General features: G+C 48.4%; 12 protein-coding genes across 12 annotated transcripts; 7 read left to right on the forward strand and 5 right to left on the reverse strand.

Annotated features, from left to right (window-relative positions):
• Positions 1-105: 105 nt before the first annotated feature.
• KL911_004366 (uncharacterized protein) lies at positions 106-1,947 on the forward strand (the record flags this gene model as incomplete). The annotated part of the gene is made up of 1 exon (XM_043199649.1): positions 106-1,947. One exon carries the CDS (start codon positions 106-108, stop codon positions 1,945-1,947), a length of 1,842 nt encoding a protein of 613 aa, XP_043052858.1.
• Positions 1,948-1,961: 14 nt separating this feature from the next.
• On the reverse strand, positions 1,962-2,769 carry KL911_004367 (uncharacterized protein; the record flags this gene model as incomplete). Its single annotated transcript, XM_043199650.1, has 2 exons — positions 1,962-2,602; positions 2,763-2,769. 2 exons carry the CDS (start codon positions 2,767-2,769, stop codon positions 1,962-1,964), a joined length of 648 nt encoding a protein of 215 aa, XP_043052859.1.
• An 81-nt stretch (positions 2,770-2,850) lies between these two features.
• Positions 2,851-4,779, forward strand: KL911_004368 (uncharacterized protein; the record flags this gene model as incomplete). The annotated part of the gene is made up of 1 exon (XM_043199651.1): positions 2,851-4,779. One exon carries the CDS (start codon positions 2,851-2,853, stop codon positions 4,777-4,779), a length of 1,929 nt encoding a protein of 642 aa, XP_043052860.1.
• Positions 4,780-4,830: 51 nt separating this feature from the next.
• On the forward strand, positions 4,831-5,646 carry KL911_004369 (uncharacterized protein; the record flags this gene model as incomplete). The annotated part of the gene is made up of 1 exon (XM_043199652.1): positions 4,831-5,646. The coding sequence occupies one exon, from the start codon at positions 4,831-4,833 to the stop codon at positions 5,644-5,646; it is 816 nt and encodes a 271-aa protein (XP_043052861.1).
• Positions 5,647-5,686: 40 nt separating this feature from the next.
• KL911_004370 (uncharacterized protein) lies at positions 5,687-7,534 on the reverse strand (the record flags this gene model as incomplete). The annotated part of the gene is made up of 1 exon (XM_043199654.1): positions 5,687-7,534. The coding sequence occupies one exon, from the start codon at positions 7,532-7,534 to the stop codon at positions 5,687-5,689; it is 1,848 nt and encodes a 615-aa protein (XP_043052862.1).
• A 323-nt stretch (positions 7,535-7,857) lies between these two features.
• On the forward strand, positions 7,858-8,892 carry KL911_004371 (uncharacterized protein; the record flags this gene model as incomplete). The annotated part of the gene is made up of 1 exon (XM_043199655.1): positions 7,858-8,892. The coding sequence occupies one exon, from the start codon at positions 7,858-7,860 to the stop codon at positions 8,890-8,892; it is 1,035 nt and encodes a 344-aa protein (XP_043052863.1).
• A 30-nt stretch (positions 8,893-8,922) lies between these two features.
• Positions 8,923-9,516, reverse strand: KL911_004372 (uncharacterized protein; the record flags this gene model as incomplete). The annotated part of the gene is made up of 1 exon (XM_043199656.1): positions 8,923-9,516. The coding sequence occupies one exon, from the start codon at positions 9,514-9,516 to the stop codon at positions 8,923-8,925; it is 594 nt and encodes a 197-aa protein (XP_043052864.1).
• A 163-nt stretch (positions 9,517-9,679) lies between these two features.
• On the forward strand, positions 9,680-10,621 carry KL911_004373 (uncharacterized protein; the record flags this gene model as incomplete). Its single annotated transcript, XM_043199657.1, has 1 exon — positions 9,680-10,621. One exon carries the CDS (start codon positions 9,680-9,682, stop codon positions 10,619-10,621), a length of 942 nt encoding a protein of 313 aa, XP_043052865.1.
• A 94-nt stretch (positions 10,622-10,715) lies between these two features.
• KL911_004374 (uncharacterized protein) lies at positions 10,716-11,900 on the forward strand (the record flags this gene model as incomplete). The annotated part of the gene is made up of 1 exon (XM_043199658.1): positions 10,716-11,900. The coding sequence occupies one exon, from the start codon at positions 10,716-10,718 to the stop codon at positions 11,898-11,900; it is 1,185 nt and encodes a 394-aa protein (XP_043052866.1).
• Positions 11,901-11,934: 34 nt separating this feature from the next.
• On the reverse strand, positions 11,935-12,600 carry KL911_004375 (uncharacterized protein; the record flags this gene model as incomplete). The annotated part of the gene is made up of 1 exon (XM_043199659.1): positions 11,935-12,600. One exon carries the CDS (start codon positions 12,598-12,600, stop codon positions 11,935-11,937), a length of 666 nt encoding a protein of 221 aa, XP_043052867.1.
• Positions 12,601-12,661: 61 nt separating this feature from the next.
• KL911_004376 (uncharacterized protein) lies at positions 12,662-12,901 on the forward strand (the record flags this gene model as incomplete). The annotated part of the gene is made up of 1 exon (XM_043199660.1): positions 12,662-12,901. One exon carries the CDS (start codon positions 12,662-12,664, stop codon positions 12,899-12,901), a length of 240 nt encoding a protein of 79 aa, XP_043052868.1.
• A 24-nt stretch (positions 12,902-12,925) lies between these two features.
• Positions 12,926-15,454, reverse strand: KL911_004377 (uncharacterized protein; the record flags this gene model as incomplete). Its single annotated transcript, XM_043199661.1, has 1 exon — positions 12,926-15,454. One exon carries the CDS (start codon positions 15,452-15,454, stop codon positions 12,926-12,928), a length of 2,529 nt encoding a protein of 842 aa, XP_043052869.1.
• Between the last annotated feature and the right edge of the window lie 166 nt (positions 15,455-15,620).

Consider the following 15,620-nt stretch of genomic DNA (forward strand, 5'->3'; position numbering starts at 1 on the left):
CTGGGACTCATTCCTGTTTTCTTTAGACAATCTCGGCTTTTTGTGGGGTGGTGGACCCAAACAATGTATAAACTATTTTCAATATTTTTTTTTAGTTTTCGCTACATGAATAATAGAACACAACACGCAGGGTCGGGAGACGAGTCCGACAAAGAAGTATTTTCCGATACCCCAGGCCACAGTGTACCCACAACAGCCGAGCTCTCAAGCTTCAACTTGACGAACTCTCCGCGCACGGCGGCAGGCAGTCCGTTCAGGTCGTGGTCTAGAGACGCGAGTGCTCGAAGAGAACGACGTGCTGCGCGCTTGCAGAGCATTGAGATTTTGCGGGCCAAGCTCGCAGGGTCTCCCAATGCCAGCTCTGAAGAAGAACAGCAGGAGCAGCTGGATATTGACAAAACACTGAATATCTTACCTGTACCTAATTTCACCATCAAAAGCACATGGCGAGACCCTATCGACGTGCCAGCGGGCAATCACACGGGTAATAAAGCCAAATCCGCCTCGGAATTCAACGAGATAGACAGTTTACAGAAACAGTTGACAGATTGCAAAATCCAACTGAGACTACAGAAGGAGTTATTACTGGAACGATATGGCGAAGAGAGCTCGGCGATGGAGTTTCTAAGACGTCAATTCGAACACAGAGACGACTATAGAGAAACGGAGCTTCTGAAAAAACAGTTTGACGATCTTGTAAAGGCATCCGAGGAGCTACAGGGTCAGTTGGAGGTTTTACAGCAGGATCATAGCGACTGGAAATTGATGGCTGACCAAATCCTAGACGTTATTGAGGAGGCTGGTGGGGATACTACAATTGTTGAGCGAGCGCGCAAAGGAGGCTTAAGTGCAAAGTTGAGAGCTGTGGGAGTCGAAACAGAGCGACTATCGCAAAAAGTAAACATCAGTAGGGGATTAGTATCTGCGGAGGTGAACGGGAAGGGTTTGAAAATGAAGGGAACAGATAATGAAGAGACGCTACTTAAAAGAATAGCTGAGTTGGAAATTAAGACGGATCAAATGGCTAACGAAAAGACACAACTCGAGAAACATAGCAGTGAGCTGGAAGAGGAGAACACACGGCTCAAAGATGAACTTCAAAAGCTGACTTTACTAGAGGAGGAAAACCGGAATCTGAAAGATTTGGAAAGCAAATTCGAAGAGCTCAAGATTCAAAAGTCACAGCCGGATGAGAAACTTGTGGCCGTGGAAGCTAGATTGAAAGACTACGAGGGTCTCCAAGCTAAATATGAAGAAACCATAGCCAGATGCGATGCTTTGCTTGCAGAAAAGGAGAACATCCAAACGCAACTTTCAGAAGCACGGCGACAACTGCAAGCTATCGAAACTCGCCAGATCGACCCAGATAAAACTAGTCCCGAAGAGCTCAAAGAGTACGTTGCAAAATTAGAGACTGATTTCAACTCGTCGCTGGTCAAGCAGAGACAGCTCAATTCTGAGAAAATTAAGCTCAGTTACCAAGTTGACGAGCTTAAGTCACAAATACGTTTACATGAGGATAACGCGCTTTATGCAGAACAGAAGTGGCAGGATTACCTTACCAGTGATGTCAATTTCCAGACTCACCTAATACAAATTCTCAGTGAGATATTGGATAAACAGTCAATTCGGGAAGCTGCTGCCAAAATACTACAGTTGGCGAATAGAGAAGAACTTCAGCTAAACGAAGCAGATACAAAAAAACTATACGAAACCATTTTTGAGTATGACCTGGCTGCCGTGCGAACAATCGTTGCCGATCATACGGAAATGAGTAAAAAAACATCTACAGGTCCTGCTCCGGTAGCAGACGAGTCGCTAAAATTACGGATAGAAGAATTAACTAAGAGGTGGAAGCACGCCGAAGAGACGCTTGCGTTTGAGCGTAAGCAGTCTGAAAGACGGCTTCAGGAACTGGAACGTGAGAATAAGAAGTTACGACAATAAAACTAATCTAGAATTTAATCTTGCATTTCATCGTCGCTGCTGTCCCCTTCATCGCCCTCTTCCTCGGCGTATTTGACAGCCTCGTCGAACAACTCCTTCGGCACAAGCTGGTGCAGGCCATTGGTTTCACTTTTACTGGCCCATGTGATCTCCAATTCAAAATCTTTGTCTTTGTTGTCCTCGTGGGCCAAATATATGATTCTTGCGGCCTCCTTAACGGCCTCTTTAGCTGTGATGTTGGGCAAATCCAGTTTTTCCAGCTCGCTTTTGGCCGTCTGTCTGCCCTTTCCTGTAGCTGCACCGTAATAGCCCCAGTAGGTGCCACTTGGCTCGACCATGTACAGATGCGCACCATCGTCGTCCACGCCACCGACAATTGCATTAATGCCAAATGGTCTCACCGAGTTGTAGCACGTGTATGCTTGCACGTAGTATCCGAGCCGGTCTATTAATCCTGGGAGGCCAATTGGCTCTTTGTAAAGTGATTTGAAAGACTGGGCCTCATCACGACCACGATTCACAAAATGCCTTCCATCTGGTATGAGTCCGGAATACACAACACCCACATGTCTATCTATGGTTTGGATGCGCTTGTTCTTCCCCGGAGCCAACAACTTGGACGTAATGATCTTCTCAGTGGCCAGCACAATCCCGTCTTTGCACCGGATCCCAATCGAGGTTCCTGCATTCTCAACCGCTTTGGAGGCATACTCCACCTGAAAATTTCTCCCATCTGGTGAGAAGATCGAGTTTGACAAGTCGTAGCCTGTACCGATGGATGTCTGCTCGTTAGTTGACGCACCTCATCTGTATACTTACCATTTGTTAGTTAAATACTTTTTGCCTTCCAAATTTACGCCATGAAAAATCGGGTCACTAAAATAAATATTCCAAAAGTATAATATGGACTCCATACGAGTAGTCGTCTGTGGTGATGAAGGTGTCGGTAAAAGCAGCCTGATTACCACTCTTGTGAAGGAGAAGTTTGTCCCCAACATTCAGCACCTTATTCCACCGATCAGCATTCCTAAAGATTTCTCGGGCTCGCCCTATTCCCCTAAATCTAGCCTCCTTATCGATACTTTATCTTCAGATCTCAACAATGTCCAGGACCAGATCCGCCAAGCAGACGTTATCTGGCTTGTGTACTCTGATCGCTATACATATGAGCGGATTTCTCTGTACTGGATCCCTATGTTCAGATCAATGGGCGTGAATTTGCCTATTGTGCTGTGCAATAACAAATCCGATTTGGATGAACTACCCGATGAAAGCGAATCAATTTTGAACGAAGAGCTCATACCGCTACTCAAGGAGTTCAAGGAGATAGAAGCATGCATCCGTTGTAGTGCCAAAGAAAATTACAATGTCAATCAGGCGTTCTATCTCTGTCAAAGAGCAGTTACACATCCAATAGCACCATTGTATGATTACAAGGAAAGCAACTTGAAACCTCTTGCACTAAATGCCTTGAGAAGGGTGTTCTACTTGTGCGATACTGACCAGGACGGCTATCTGAACGATGCCGAGTTCCTGCAGCTGCAGCTTAAATGCTTCCACAAGTCCCTGGACATCAACGAGCTGAACGCAGTCAAGCTCACACTCAACTCCGCGCTACCTGGAACAGCAACAGAACGGGGAATAACTGAGGAAGGATTTCTGGCTCTCAACAAATTGTATGCTGAATCAGGTCGTCACGAAACTATATGGGGAATTTTAAGAGCCTTCCATTACACAGATTCTCTTTCCATAGACGACAAAATTCTGTATCCAAAGATAGATGTCCCGCATGGCTCAAGCGTTGAGCTATCTCCTAACGGATACAGATTTTTGGTGGATCTGTTCCTTTTATTCGATAAAGACAACGATGGAGGACTGAATGACGAAGAACTCAATCAGCTCTTTTATCCCACACCCGGAGTTCCACGATTGTGGCAAGAGTTCAATTTTCCCCGCACAGTGGTGTGCAACGAGCAAGGTTATGTGACTCTACAGGGATGGTTGGCTCAGTGGTCGATGACGACCTTTCTGGACTATAAAACAACACTCGCCTACCTTGGCTATTTTGGTTACGAGGACAGGTCTACCATTGGCAAGATAAGTGGAACCAAGACAGCTTTGAGAATCACGAAACCGCGGAAAATGAGGAAACACAACGGGAAGGTTTATAGGGGAAGTGTTTCTGACAGAACTGTTTTCAACTGTTTTATTCTAGGCGCTCCAGGATGCGGCAAAACCTCACTCATGGAGTCGTTTTTGGGCCGACAATACAGCGAAGTTTATTCACCTACAATTCAACGAAGCATTGCCGTCAACAACGTCGAGCTGATTGGCGGAAAACAATGTTACCTGATTTTGGAAGAACTAGGGGAGCTGGAACCGGCAATACTCGAGAACTCGTCTAAGCTTGACTCTTGTGATGTCATATGTCTAGCATATGACTCCTCCGATCCTGAATCATTTCAGCACCTCATAGAGCTGCGCAGGCTGTATCCGAAACTGGATTCGATTCCTATGGTTTTCGTTGCCCTGAAAGCAGATCTGGACAAACAACAACAGAGGTGCGATACACAGCCAGAAAATTACACACGATCGCTGTTCTTGCCGCCTCCACTTCACATATCCTCCAGCTGGGCCTCCTCGCTGACCGAGCTCCTGGTTCAGCTCGTCAACTCAGCAGCCGAGCCTCGGAGCGCTACCTCCGGTCTAGAACCCGAGCCAATGGATACAGAAGGCCTAATTAATCCTTTCGTGATAGGTTGTGGCGCAGTCGGATTCATGGTTATCGTTTCTGTGTGGTATCTTCGGAAATCTATACTTGGAGAACGATAGATATCAAATACTCCTGACACCTGGAAAATATTTGCGATCTCAAACAACAGGATGGATTCGTTAACGAGCACGTTTTGGTGTTCGGTAGCCATTGCCTCTTCGTATGTTCTTGTGCTGTATATCAATCCTCCGCAAGGTCATCGAGAGTCCAAAAAAGTTATCAAATCAAGGCTGGTCAGAGTCAGCCTGTCAACACTTGTCTGTGTGTTACTCGTGCCAGTTTTAATGACTAAAGTGACACGTACCGCCTATGACTCTAAAGAAGCATTTGCATATATGGGACTTACATTTGACAAGACTACGGTTTTCGGCATTGCGCGAGCGCTGGTACTGTTCATTGGTCTTTTCAACGGATCCCTGATAGAGTATCTGTCTTGGGGCCCGGAAGTCATCTACCGCGATTTCAAATCTTTGGAACCTCTTCAATTCTTGCGGAACATAGTGATTGCCCCAATCACTGAAGAGATCACATACACCGCATCTATATTGGGCTTGTATGGTCCGTTTCTCCATTCTCCTGCACGCTCCAAAATAATATACCTCTCACCGCTTCTGTTTGGGCTAGCTCACATCACTCACGCTTACGATAGTTGGAGACACGAAAGAGCGCCGATCGCTGCGATTCTCGCATCGCTCCTGTTCCGTACACTATACACAACATTTTTTGGAATCCTGACAAACCTAATCTTTGTCAACTCGCATTCGGTTTGGACCTGTGTGGTCGCACATTGCTGGTGCAACTTCATGGGATTCCCTCTGTTTACAGTGAAGGGACCTGTGTGGTGGCAGGCATTATACTACATACTGTCGCTGGCAGGAATCTGGTTCTTTGCCACGTACTTTAGCACATTGACTACGTCTGACTGAAACGGATAATCCTTGTTATCATGCCTAATAAATATGCCACTCAATGTTCATAAGCGACCTCAGCATAACCCCCGTAAACGTCGTGAAAAGCGTATTCCTCAACTGGCTCCACGAAATGTTCCTCCTCCACAGGTTGGGCGTATGTTTCCTCCTGCTGTTGCAAGAATAAAGTATGGTTGACCAAGTTGAGGTACGCATACATGAAGTTACTCAGCAACACCTGTTGGCGGAGAGGCCTCTTTGGGTCTGAAAGCTTGAGGTGGCTCAATCGATAGACAGCGCGCTCCACATGTATCGGAAAACGGTGGTTCAGCATCACCAATGTAGACGGAGATACAGGGGGCAGGGGAAAGCCAAAGGCAGAGTCAGTCATCTGCAGAGGCTGGTTGGGCTTCGTATTGCGTCTTTGCGACATCAGCGTTTGCTTGATAGTCTCAGAGACCGCATCAAGAGGGGGTTCTGCAGGATGCGGAGCATGCTGTTGTACCGCTGGACGTGGTTGTTCTACAACGGGCTCCGGCTTCGGCTCTTCTTTTTTCTTCCTCATATTCAGTATTCGTTTCTCTGTGATACTTTCGTTGTCCGAGTCAGAGAGAGTCTCTGGTGGAGCCACTTTCTCTATCGCTTTGGATTTATCTTTCTTGAGCTTGAAAAATCCACTTAAGGTTTTCTTCTCTTTTTCTGGTTCACGCGGAGGTGACGGGAAGGGAGACTCTACATTCTGGATCGACACCACGTCAGAAGCTGTGCCATGCCTGTTGCGTGAGTGGTTTGGAGGAGACCGCTCTTTTTCTCTTTTTTCCTTATTGCCGCTGAGCCAAGTCCAGCTTGACTTTCTGCTAGATTTCTGTTCAATAGGTTTTTCTGGAGTTTGAGGAGGAGATTTCACGGGCGTAGCTGTCTGGACGGCCTGCTCTTTGGGTAAAGGAGGTAGTGGTGAGTTCTTCTCTACAGGAAGTGGAGGAAGAGAGCTTGTCGGTGCCTTTGATGGAGCATGAGGCAAGACCTCGGACGATACCGTCGCAGAGGATGGAGCAGTCACCTTGGTAGTCTTTGCGCTGTGAGAATTCTGAAGGGTCTTTGATTCAGTAGGATCTGGAGATGCCAAGGGTGTAGAGTTGGGCAGATTGTGTAGCGACTGAGCCGTGGCTCGCGAAGATCTAGAGCCTCTCCTGTATGTTGTCCATTTCGATCTCTTCAGCTGTGTTCCAGGCAAGTCTAGCTCCGAGTCAACACTGGATGCAGATGACTTACGTGAAAGTGAGGAAACAGAGTCAATGTTTTCTTTGAATCTCCATGAGGACGACGAAAGCGTCCGCGCAAGGGTGACTGCGTCCGTATCATCAAGACCGGCCATCTGAGAAAGCGACTCCAACTCCTTCGTGAGCTGCTTGATGGACGGCTTCCTGTGGAATCCGGTGTCTGCTCTGTTGGGCTCTGCAGGCTTTTCCAGGCCGGACTGAGAGTCACGGGTCTCATGAGAAAGAGAAGAACGCGAGGACGCGGAACGTTGGAGCTTGGACGTGATCTCGTCGACTGTGGCCTGAACATGTTTCCGGAATTTCTCCGGAGCTAGCTGTGGATGTGCCGTGGCCGGCACCCACATGAACTTGTTGGCCTCCGGCAGTATGTGATCCTGATCCAGTTCATCGTCTTTCGGTGTTTCGTTCTCCTTATCGTTGTGTATGTCTATTATATCGAAGTCTAGTTTCTCGGACTCGCTGTACGGCAGGTCTGGGTCGTAGCTCAGACTGTTGCCGATAGAGAGCCGTTTCAGAGCTTTCACGGCATTGATCTCCTGTTCAACAGCATGTGAGGCGGCCAAGAGCTCCTCGTGCGTTGACTTTCTGGATCCCTTTGTTCCTTGAGGCGATTTATGTGGTTCCATGTTCGAAGTTAACAGAACACAATGAACATAAGAAAAGGAATGACAGAAGTTGGAGGTTCAGCGTGGATCTGGAATAACTTTGCAGAAACAAATAAACGAATACAACAAAAAATTTGTCTGCCACTTTCTAGACGATAAGCCGAGCGGCCATAATGCGGGACCCTTTTGGCGCACCTTGCAAAATAAAAGCCAGCTGTAGCACACAACACTTGTCCTATATACGAACTTTACAGGAAATAACAGCTTTAGTGGTATGACTCGTCGGATCGGCTGGACCGTGTCTGACCTGCTATAGCTGGAGAGTAAAAATTTTTTCACCAACTATGGCTAAAACCATTATTCGTGTTCCAGCATCGTCCGCAAATATAGGTCCTGGGTTTGATGTCCTGGGAATAGGTCTCAACCTGTTCCTCATACTGGAGCTGGAGGTGGATCCGCTCATGGCAAGCACCGATAAGTTTAATTGTGCGATCTCGTACGAGGGAGAAGGCAGTGAGAACGTTCCTTTGGCGTCCGATCGCAACCTCATCACCAAAACCGCGCTTTTTGTGCTCCGTTGCAACGGCATCAACCAGTTCCCAAAAACCACGAAGATACACGTTAACAACCCCATTCCCTTGGGTAGGGGCCTGGGATCGTCCGGCGCGGCAGTTGTGGCTGGTGTGATGCTGGCCAACGAGGTTGGAAAGCTGGGTTTCTCGAAACAGAGATGTCTAGACTACTGTCTGATGATTGAGCGCCATCCGGACAATATCACTGCCGCGATGATTGGTGGTTTCACCGGCTCCTATCTTAGAAAACTGACTGACTCCGAGGTCGCTCTTGTGCACCAGCCACTAGACGAGATGCTCGCGCCACACGCTCCGGCCATCCAGGCCCCTCTCGATATTGGAACGCACGTCAAGTACAACTGGAACCCAGCCATCAAATGTATCGCCATCATCCCGCAGTTCGAAGTGCCCACCTCTGAGAGCCGCCAGGTGCTTCCAACGGAATACTCGAGACCAGACGTAATTTTCAATCTGCAACGTCTGGCTGTGCTCACCACCGCAGTTGGAGCGGAAAAGCCTGATCCACAGGTTATCTATAATTCGATGCAGGACAGGTTGCATCAGCCATACCGCAAGGTGTTGATCCCAGGGCTCACCGATATATTATCTGGTTTCACGCCGCAAAGCCATGCCGGTCTTTTGGGTATCTGTTTGAGTGGTGCCGGACCTACCATTTTGAGTCTTGCTACCGACAACTTCGAGCAGATTGCCAAGGATATCATTGCTAGATTCGAGAAAGAGGGCGTCTCCTGCGTGTGGAAGCTTCTGGAGCCTGCTGTCGAGGGGGCTACCGTGGAGACCTTATAGACATATAGATGTTAACGTACCTAGATTTCACTATGTAAAGTCGGTGGCCTTACCTGCCATCAACAGGCCCACAATGAGTCCGAAAAGCCCCAACACGGAACCAAAAATCTCGATGACCAGAATTTTCACGAATAAGCTTGAGTCTGCAGCGTCCGAGATAGCGGCTGTAGATCCGGTGACACCAACCGCGACTCCGCAAATGAGATTGCTCAGTCCCACAGTTAGTCCTGCCCAGAATAACGAGTACCCAGTGTATAAATTTTCTTTGGTGAACAGGGAGGCCGTGTCAACGGCAGTGAGCTTGGATGAGAACACAATGGCCATGATCAACCCGTAAATGGCCACAACCTCGCAGAAAATGATCGAGATCAAATTCTTCGTGGTGATGCGGGGAGCCTTCACACCTGCTCCGAGGATAGAAGAACCCGTAATGAAGATGCCCCAGGCCGCCCCAACGACGGAGAACCCAATGCAGGAGCCTATTCCAATCGTGGCCCACATATATGGCGATATGGATTCCAGGTACTGTCCAACGTTGAAAGCCTCACCGGAGCCATTGAACAGCATGTAGCCGCCAACAACAAGCGCGGCCGTCAGCGACAGGTATGATGCGGACGCAGACATTGGAATAAAAGCGGTGCCAGAAGTTGTTGTGCTGTATGGCGGAAATTTGAAGCGAGCTCAAAAAAGATACAATCGTCCGGTCGATCGGCGCTGCTTGAAATTTCAGTTCGACATGATAAGTAATATTATTTTAGATTCGTGGATTTGTAATTAGATTTTGTTCATGACTCTTGCTACTGAATTCCACGAGCCTGTGAGGCTGGCATTTATTGGAGGCACTGGCCTTTACCACTTGGAAACCTTGACGCCGGTTGCCAAGCTGACCATCTCGACTCCGTGGGGCTTCCCTTCGTCCCCAATTACCATCTCCAAGACCAAAGATGGGTTCCCCATTGCGTTTTTGGCAAGACACGGTCCTCACCACGACTTATTGCCTTCTGATGTTCCCAACAGGGCCAACATTGCTGCCTTGAAAAAACTCGGTGTTAACACAATTGTGGCTTTCAGTGCTGTCGGGTCCCTGCAGCAGCATATCAAGCCTCGTGATTTTGCTGTCCCGAACCAGGTTATTGATAGAACTAAAGGAATTCGTCCGTCGACCTTCTTTGAGCGTGGCTTTGTTGCTCATGCGATGTTTGGAGAACCTTTCGATCCACTACTTAATAAGGTCATTTCCGAGTCTTGTCAAGAAGTTCTTGAAGGTGAAGGTGTAAAGTTGCACACCAAAGAAACCGAGAAAGATGACCTGACGCTAATCTGTATGGAAGGTCCTGCATTCTCGACAAGAGCTGAGTCCAAGCTGTACAGGAGCTGGGGAGGATCTCTGATCAACATGTCCTGTATTCCTGAATCTAAGCTTGCTAGAGAAGCTGAGATTGCCTACCAAATGATCTGCATGTCAACCGACTACGACGCTTGGAATGAAAGCGAAGAGCCTGTCACCGTGGAGACGGTTGTGGGAAATCTGTCTGCCAACAGCGCCAATGCTCACAGGATTGCAGAGAAACTGGTCCAAGTGCTGGAGCCTAAGATCAAATCTGGCGAAATCGGTCTCAACTACCAACACAGCATGAAGTTCTCTGTCAGCACCAAGAAGGACGGCCAGGACAAGCGCTTGTTGGAGAAAATGCACTACCTGTTCCCTGGATACTGGCCTCTTCAGTAAACTAGACTCCTGATTTTAGAACTTGCTTACATAATACACACCGTGGTAAATTTTGATACATTTTTGCACCTGGATATTTTATTATTTACTTTCCATGTCGTTTCTTACGCCCACGGCTTCATCCATCAATGGATCATACTATACACCGGATGAAGACACGTTTTTACAGACAAGGCGGCGAATTAGTTTCTCTAATCGAGAAACGGTCAACTCGTCCACCCCTGTTGCATCTGCGCATTTTACACAATCTCCTAGAAAACCGATCCCAGCGTTGTCCCCAATCAAATCCGTTGGTATACCTAATACCCCGATCAAACCTTTAGTTTCATCTCCGTTCAAAGTTCCCCAGAGCACTAAGCCGCTAATATCTTCGACTCCCTTAGCGGGACCAAATACCCCTGTCAAGGGGCCCATGTCACCTCTTTTGCGCAAGAAATTCCAACAACAGTATCCCGGCACTCCTAAGCCGTCAGAGAAGCAGTCACCACAATCGATCAACAGCAACATATATCAGCGATCGATATTCAAGCCGAGGCACAAGTCGCCTTTGAAAGAGAGCACAACCTTGCCGACACAAGAGAAACCAGCCCAGGTCGAATCCAAGGATGAAAGTGAACTGCAAAGTCCCTACGTTGAGCTTGCTTTGAGCAGAATAGTCAACCGCGATGCCGAAATTCGCACAGTGATAGTGAACACCCTGATGATGCTGCTGTACCGATTTTTTGTGGCAGTGATTATTCTGCTCAACGTGAAGTTTAGACTTCGTGATGGAACGTCGCTATTCCCTGCTGTTCTCACCCAATACTCGAGTTATGTGAACCGCACAGTATATGGAATCCTGCTGTTCAACATCGGTGTGAGCTCGTTGCGGCTGATGAAACCTCAGGACAAATGTCTAGATCTGCCGTTGACGAGTCGTCAGCGCAAACTCCTTGGTCTCCCACTGGTTAACGGGGAGGCGCAGGAAGAGCTAGGGGTTGACCGGTCGGAGCATAAAGTTCTGCCGGGCAGCCCAAGCAGGGATGTGGCCGACACATCGCTTCTCGCGCTCGATATATCAAGGTCATTTGCGAATATGAACATCTCACACTCGGAAAAATTGCCGGCTACAGTTGTTTCTGAGACGCCTCAGGAGAGGATTCGCAAGCAGCTACTTTCTAGAGACAATGGGGCTACGTCGCCACAGGCCCGCTTCAAAAAGCCCTCGAGCAAATTCTTGTACGATACTGCCTCTGCGGGGGGATTCGACATTAACAATTCCGACGTGTCGTTCTATTAGAGTTGAATAGAAAGAAGACAATTCATTGATTGTACTAAGAATTTTTCAGGTTGTATGTTTGTGCGTCTTGATGGGCGAGAGTGGTGCAGGCTTGCATGAGCTGGATCACATTGGTGACCTGCTTGAAAAGCCAGACAGGCGCAGACGCATAGATGAGGAGCCTTGGGAACGAAATACCAATCAGCGGCAGAGCTCTGAAGTTGTAGTAGTCGAGGTAAAGGGCCATGTAGAAGAGCTCGTTGAGGGCACAAACCAAAAACAAAACTGTGCGGTTTTCGTAGTACAGCTTGAGGAGAACGTTTGTGTCCTTCTTCATGGATTTGTGGCTCTTGGATCCGCTGGTGATACTGGCGTACATGTGAAGATAATGCGAGGCCAAATCTAAAGAAATGAGCATCTGCCATAGGATGAACCAATTGGGGTACAGTCTGGTCAAAAACACAATAAGCGAACACGTCGAGCAACGGTCGGTGACCATGTCCAAAACCGCACCGAAGGTGGTGCTCTGGTCTAATTTTCTGGCCGCGTATCCATCAAAGGCATCCAGCAAACAGGAGGTCGAGTAAAGCACCCACATGGTGAACTTCGGATGGTTTTGCATCGTGAAAAGCGACGCAATCAGCGTCAGCACGCGAACATAACCTATTATGTTCGGAATAAACCGGAAGATGTGCGACGGAGTATACACTTTTTGGCCCATTAAAATGTTGTAGATAAACTAGATTTACCGAAATTTTTCAGCTTTTACGCAGAGCGAAAAAATGAGCTCTAGCAGAGACAATGCCGCGCGTCTCCGGCCAGCCGCTGGAGACCAACGGCCGCCCTTAATGCAGTGTCCGTCGTGTTTGGCGGTGTTTCAGCATAGAATAGAGCTTGAGAAGCATTTAGATCGCAGGTCCGCTCGCTCTCATGACGGGGTCGAGCATTTACGACGCTTGGCTGGAGACCGAAGCGATTTCGAGCGATTACTGCTTGAAGTTACGCAGGCCGCCGAAAAGTAACGATTCCATTAACATCATATACTCTCACGCCCTCTGCGGCAGAGTGTACTTCATAAATCTGCGCTGCAACTGTTTCCGAATGCTCACCTTCTGCGCACCCACAAAACTGTCAATGGTGACCTTAATGGCCCGGTCAAGGTCTGAACTCGAAACGTACTCGCTCAATCGCATTTTGGCAAACGATTCTGCAATTCTCAATATACTTTCCAAATGTCTCACGGTAATTGGGAACGAGCCGGTGGAGTTACTTTCTCTTCTCAAATCGGCATAAACACGTGACACCTTGTCCATGTCCATCTGGTTCAACTTCGGATGCACCCTTGTTCTTGCGTAGTGGATATATTTAACCAGGAACTCCTGCTTTATTGGAGAGATCTCCTGCTCTTTCTCGCGTTCTCCTTCCTCTTCGGCAGGATGGGAGCGCATGTGCGAATCAATGACAAACCCTGCAAGTCTCTCATCGGCTTCGGGATGCACGAGGTCGCGAACAACACAGAGAATATCGAATCTTGACAAGATCGGCTCGGTTAGGTTCACATTCTGCAGCAAGTTCAAAGTCGAGTTGTACCGGCCACCAATAGGATTTGCTGCCGCAATGATGGAGCATCGGGCCTGCAGAGTGGTCACAATACCCGCCTTGGAAATGGAGATCGATTGCTGCTCCATCGCCTCGTGGATCGACGTACGATCCTGGTCGTTCATCTTGTCGAACTCATCAATCAGACAGACACCCTTGTCTGCTAAAACCAACGCACCCCCCTCTAAAGTCCACTCTCTGGTGATTGTGTCCTTTCTGACGGAGGCGGTCAGACCGACAGCAGATGCACCTTGACCAGTGGCGAAGACTGCTCGATGTGCTGTTTTCTCGACGTACTTGAGAATCTGTGATTTTGCAGTACCAGGGTCACCTAGAAGAAGAACATTGATGTCTCCACGAATCGAGTGTTTTCCATTGACATCTTTAGGAACACCACCAAACAACGAGCAGGCAACAGCAGTTTTAATGTCTTTGTGTCCGTAGATCGAAGGTGCAATGGAGGCGATGATTTTGTCAATGATTCCGCGCTCTCTGCTCAGTTGACGAATTTTTTTCTCTTCCTCCTCGGTCCATTGGAATGGCGAGAGACCGCCTTCAATCAAGGAACCATCCGACACTCCTTTGGCCGCTCCCTCTCTCCGCTTGATAGCGTTTGCCTCAATTACAGTAGTGAAAACAGGGAAGCCGTTTTTCGCGTTCAGCGTACCGTCGTACGAGTTTTTGTAGATGCCGGTAACCTCAATTTCCTCCCCAGGCTTGGCAACATCAACAAGGTCCCACAGCAAAATCACCTCTTTATGGCGAGGCAGTCTTCCAGCGGGAACAGATCCCGGAGCCTCTTGCAGGGTAATTCTTTGGTAGTTTCTGTATAATGTTTTTTCCGTGTTCAATTTGAACGGCCCACGAGACTGGCAGTTGGTGCAAAACGTGACGCGAACTTCCTGGTTCGAGTCTTGGAAAAACGGTCCCAGCACAGCATCACACTTGAGACAGTTGAACTTCACGTACTTCAGTTGCGGGAACACTCCTGTTCTTCTTGTGACAACACCACTGACACGGACCAGGGAATTCAAGTTAGCCTCTCTGAGCTCTCTCAGATTGTTGATTGTTGGGAAGTCAGCGATCCGGACGTGAATTTCAGAGTGGATCTGGCTGTAATCCGGATAATGCAGCTCCGTGGCCTCCATGGCGACCACGTCAAAAATCTTCAAAATCTCCTCTGGACACGTAGTGAGGAAGAGGGCCAGAACAGCCTTCGAGTGCAGCAAGTGCACATATGACACTTCCAGACTCTCGCTGTTGATCTGGCCCAATGTCCGAATTCGACTTCCATACACGGACCGACCCTGTTCGTCAGTGAACTCCAGCAAGAACGATTTCAATTCTCTGGCAATTGATCTAGTGACGTTTGGCATGACAACCCATTCAAGAATCGAGGGAGCCTTGACTTCGGCAAGAGCTTCCAAGCTCAGCTCCTCTGTCAACGGATCCATGTCATCCAGATAATCCTCGGGATCTTCATCGTACCTATGTCTTCTGCGCCGTCTCTGGATAGGCAGACCGTACTCATCCCTTGGCACGTCGCCGTCCATAGCATCATCAAGGTCCAGATTAGCGCCTCGCACAAGCTGGTCACGCTGGTTGAGCATTTGGTCGACGCGTCTTCTTTCTGCAGCGGGCAGCTCTTCATACTCCTGGTCGTCGAGATCGGCCTCTTCGTAAGTGTCTTGTTCAGGATTGGCCACGTAATCGCGCTCCATCGCGTCGCCAATCAAATCAACACCGGTTTGCTCCTCCAACTGCTCTTCCAGATCATCCACATCGTTGAAATATTCGCGTTCTTCTTCATCTTCGTCGTCAAAAGGGAGACCAGGAGAAGAAGGCATGTGACGAGGAGACGATCCGGCTGACGAGCCCGCGCCAGCCGGTGAGGACGGCATGACAGAGGCCGTCCCAGCCTCATCGTCGCTCTCGTCGTCAATAATCGTTCTCTTTCTTGGACTACGTCTGGACATGGTGGAAGGAGAAGAGTTTTTTTGAGTGAAACATTTCCTGCGCGGTGCTGCCTTTTTGGGATAATTACTGACGCGAAAGTAAGTAATTAGCATTTTTGGGTTAAATGGGAGATTTTTTAAGGCTGCCAGCAAAACCGCGAATCCCCTATTTTCGCGCAGGCTTAGT

This window comes from Ogataea haglerorum, assembly GCF_019207285.1.
Source record: "Ogataea haglerorum isolate 81-453-3 chromosome Unknown 81-453-3_NODE_13_length_241470_cov_96.230587, whole genome shotgun sequence".
Lineage (NCBI taxonomy): Eukaryota > Fungi > Ascomycota > Pichiomycetes > Pichiales > Pichiaceae > Ogataea > Ogataea haglerorum.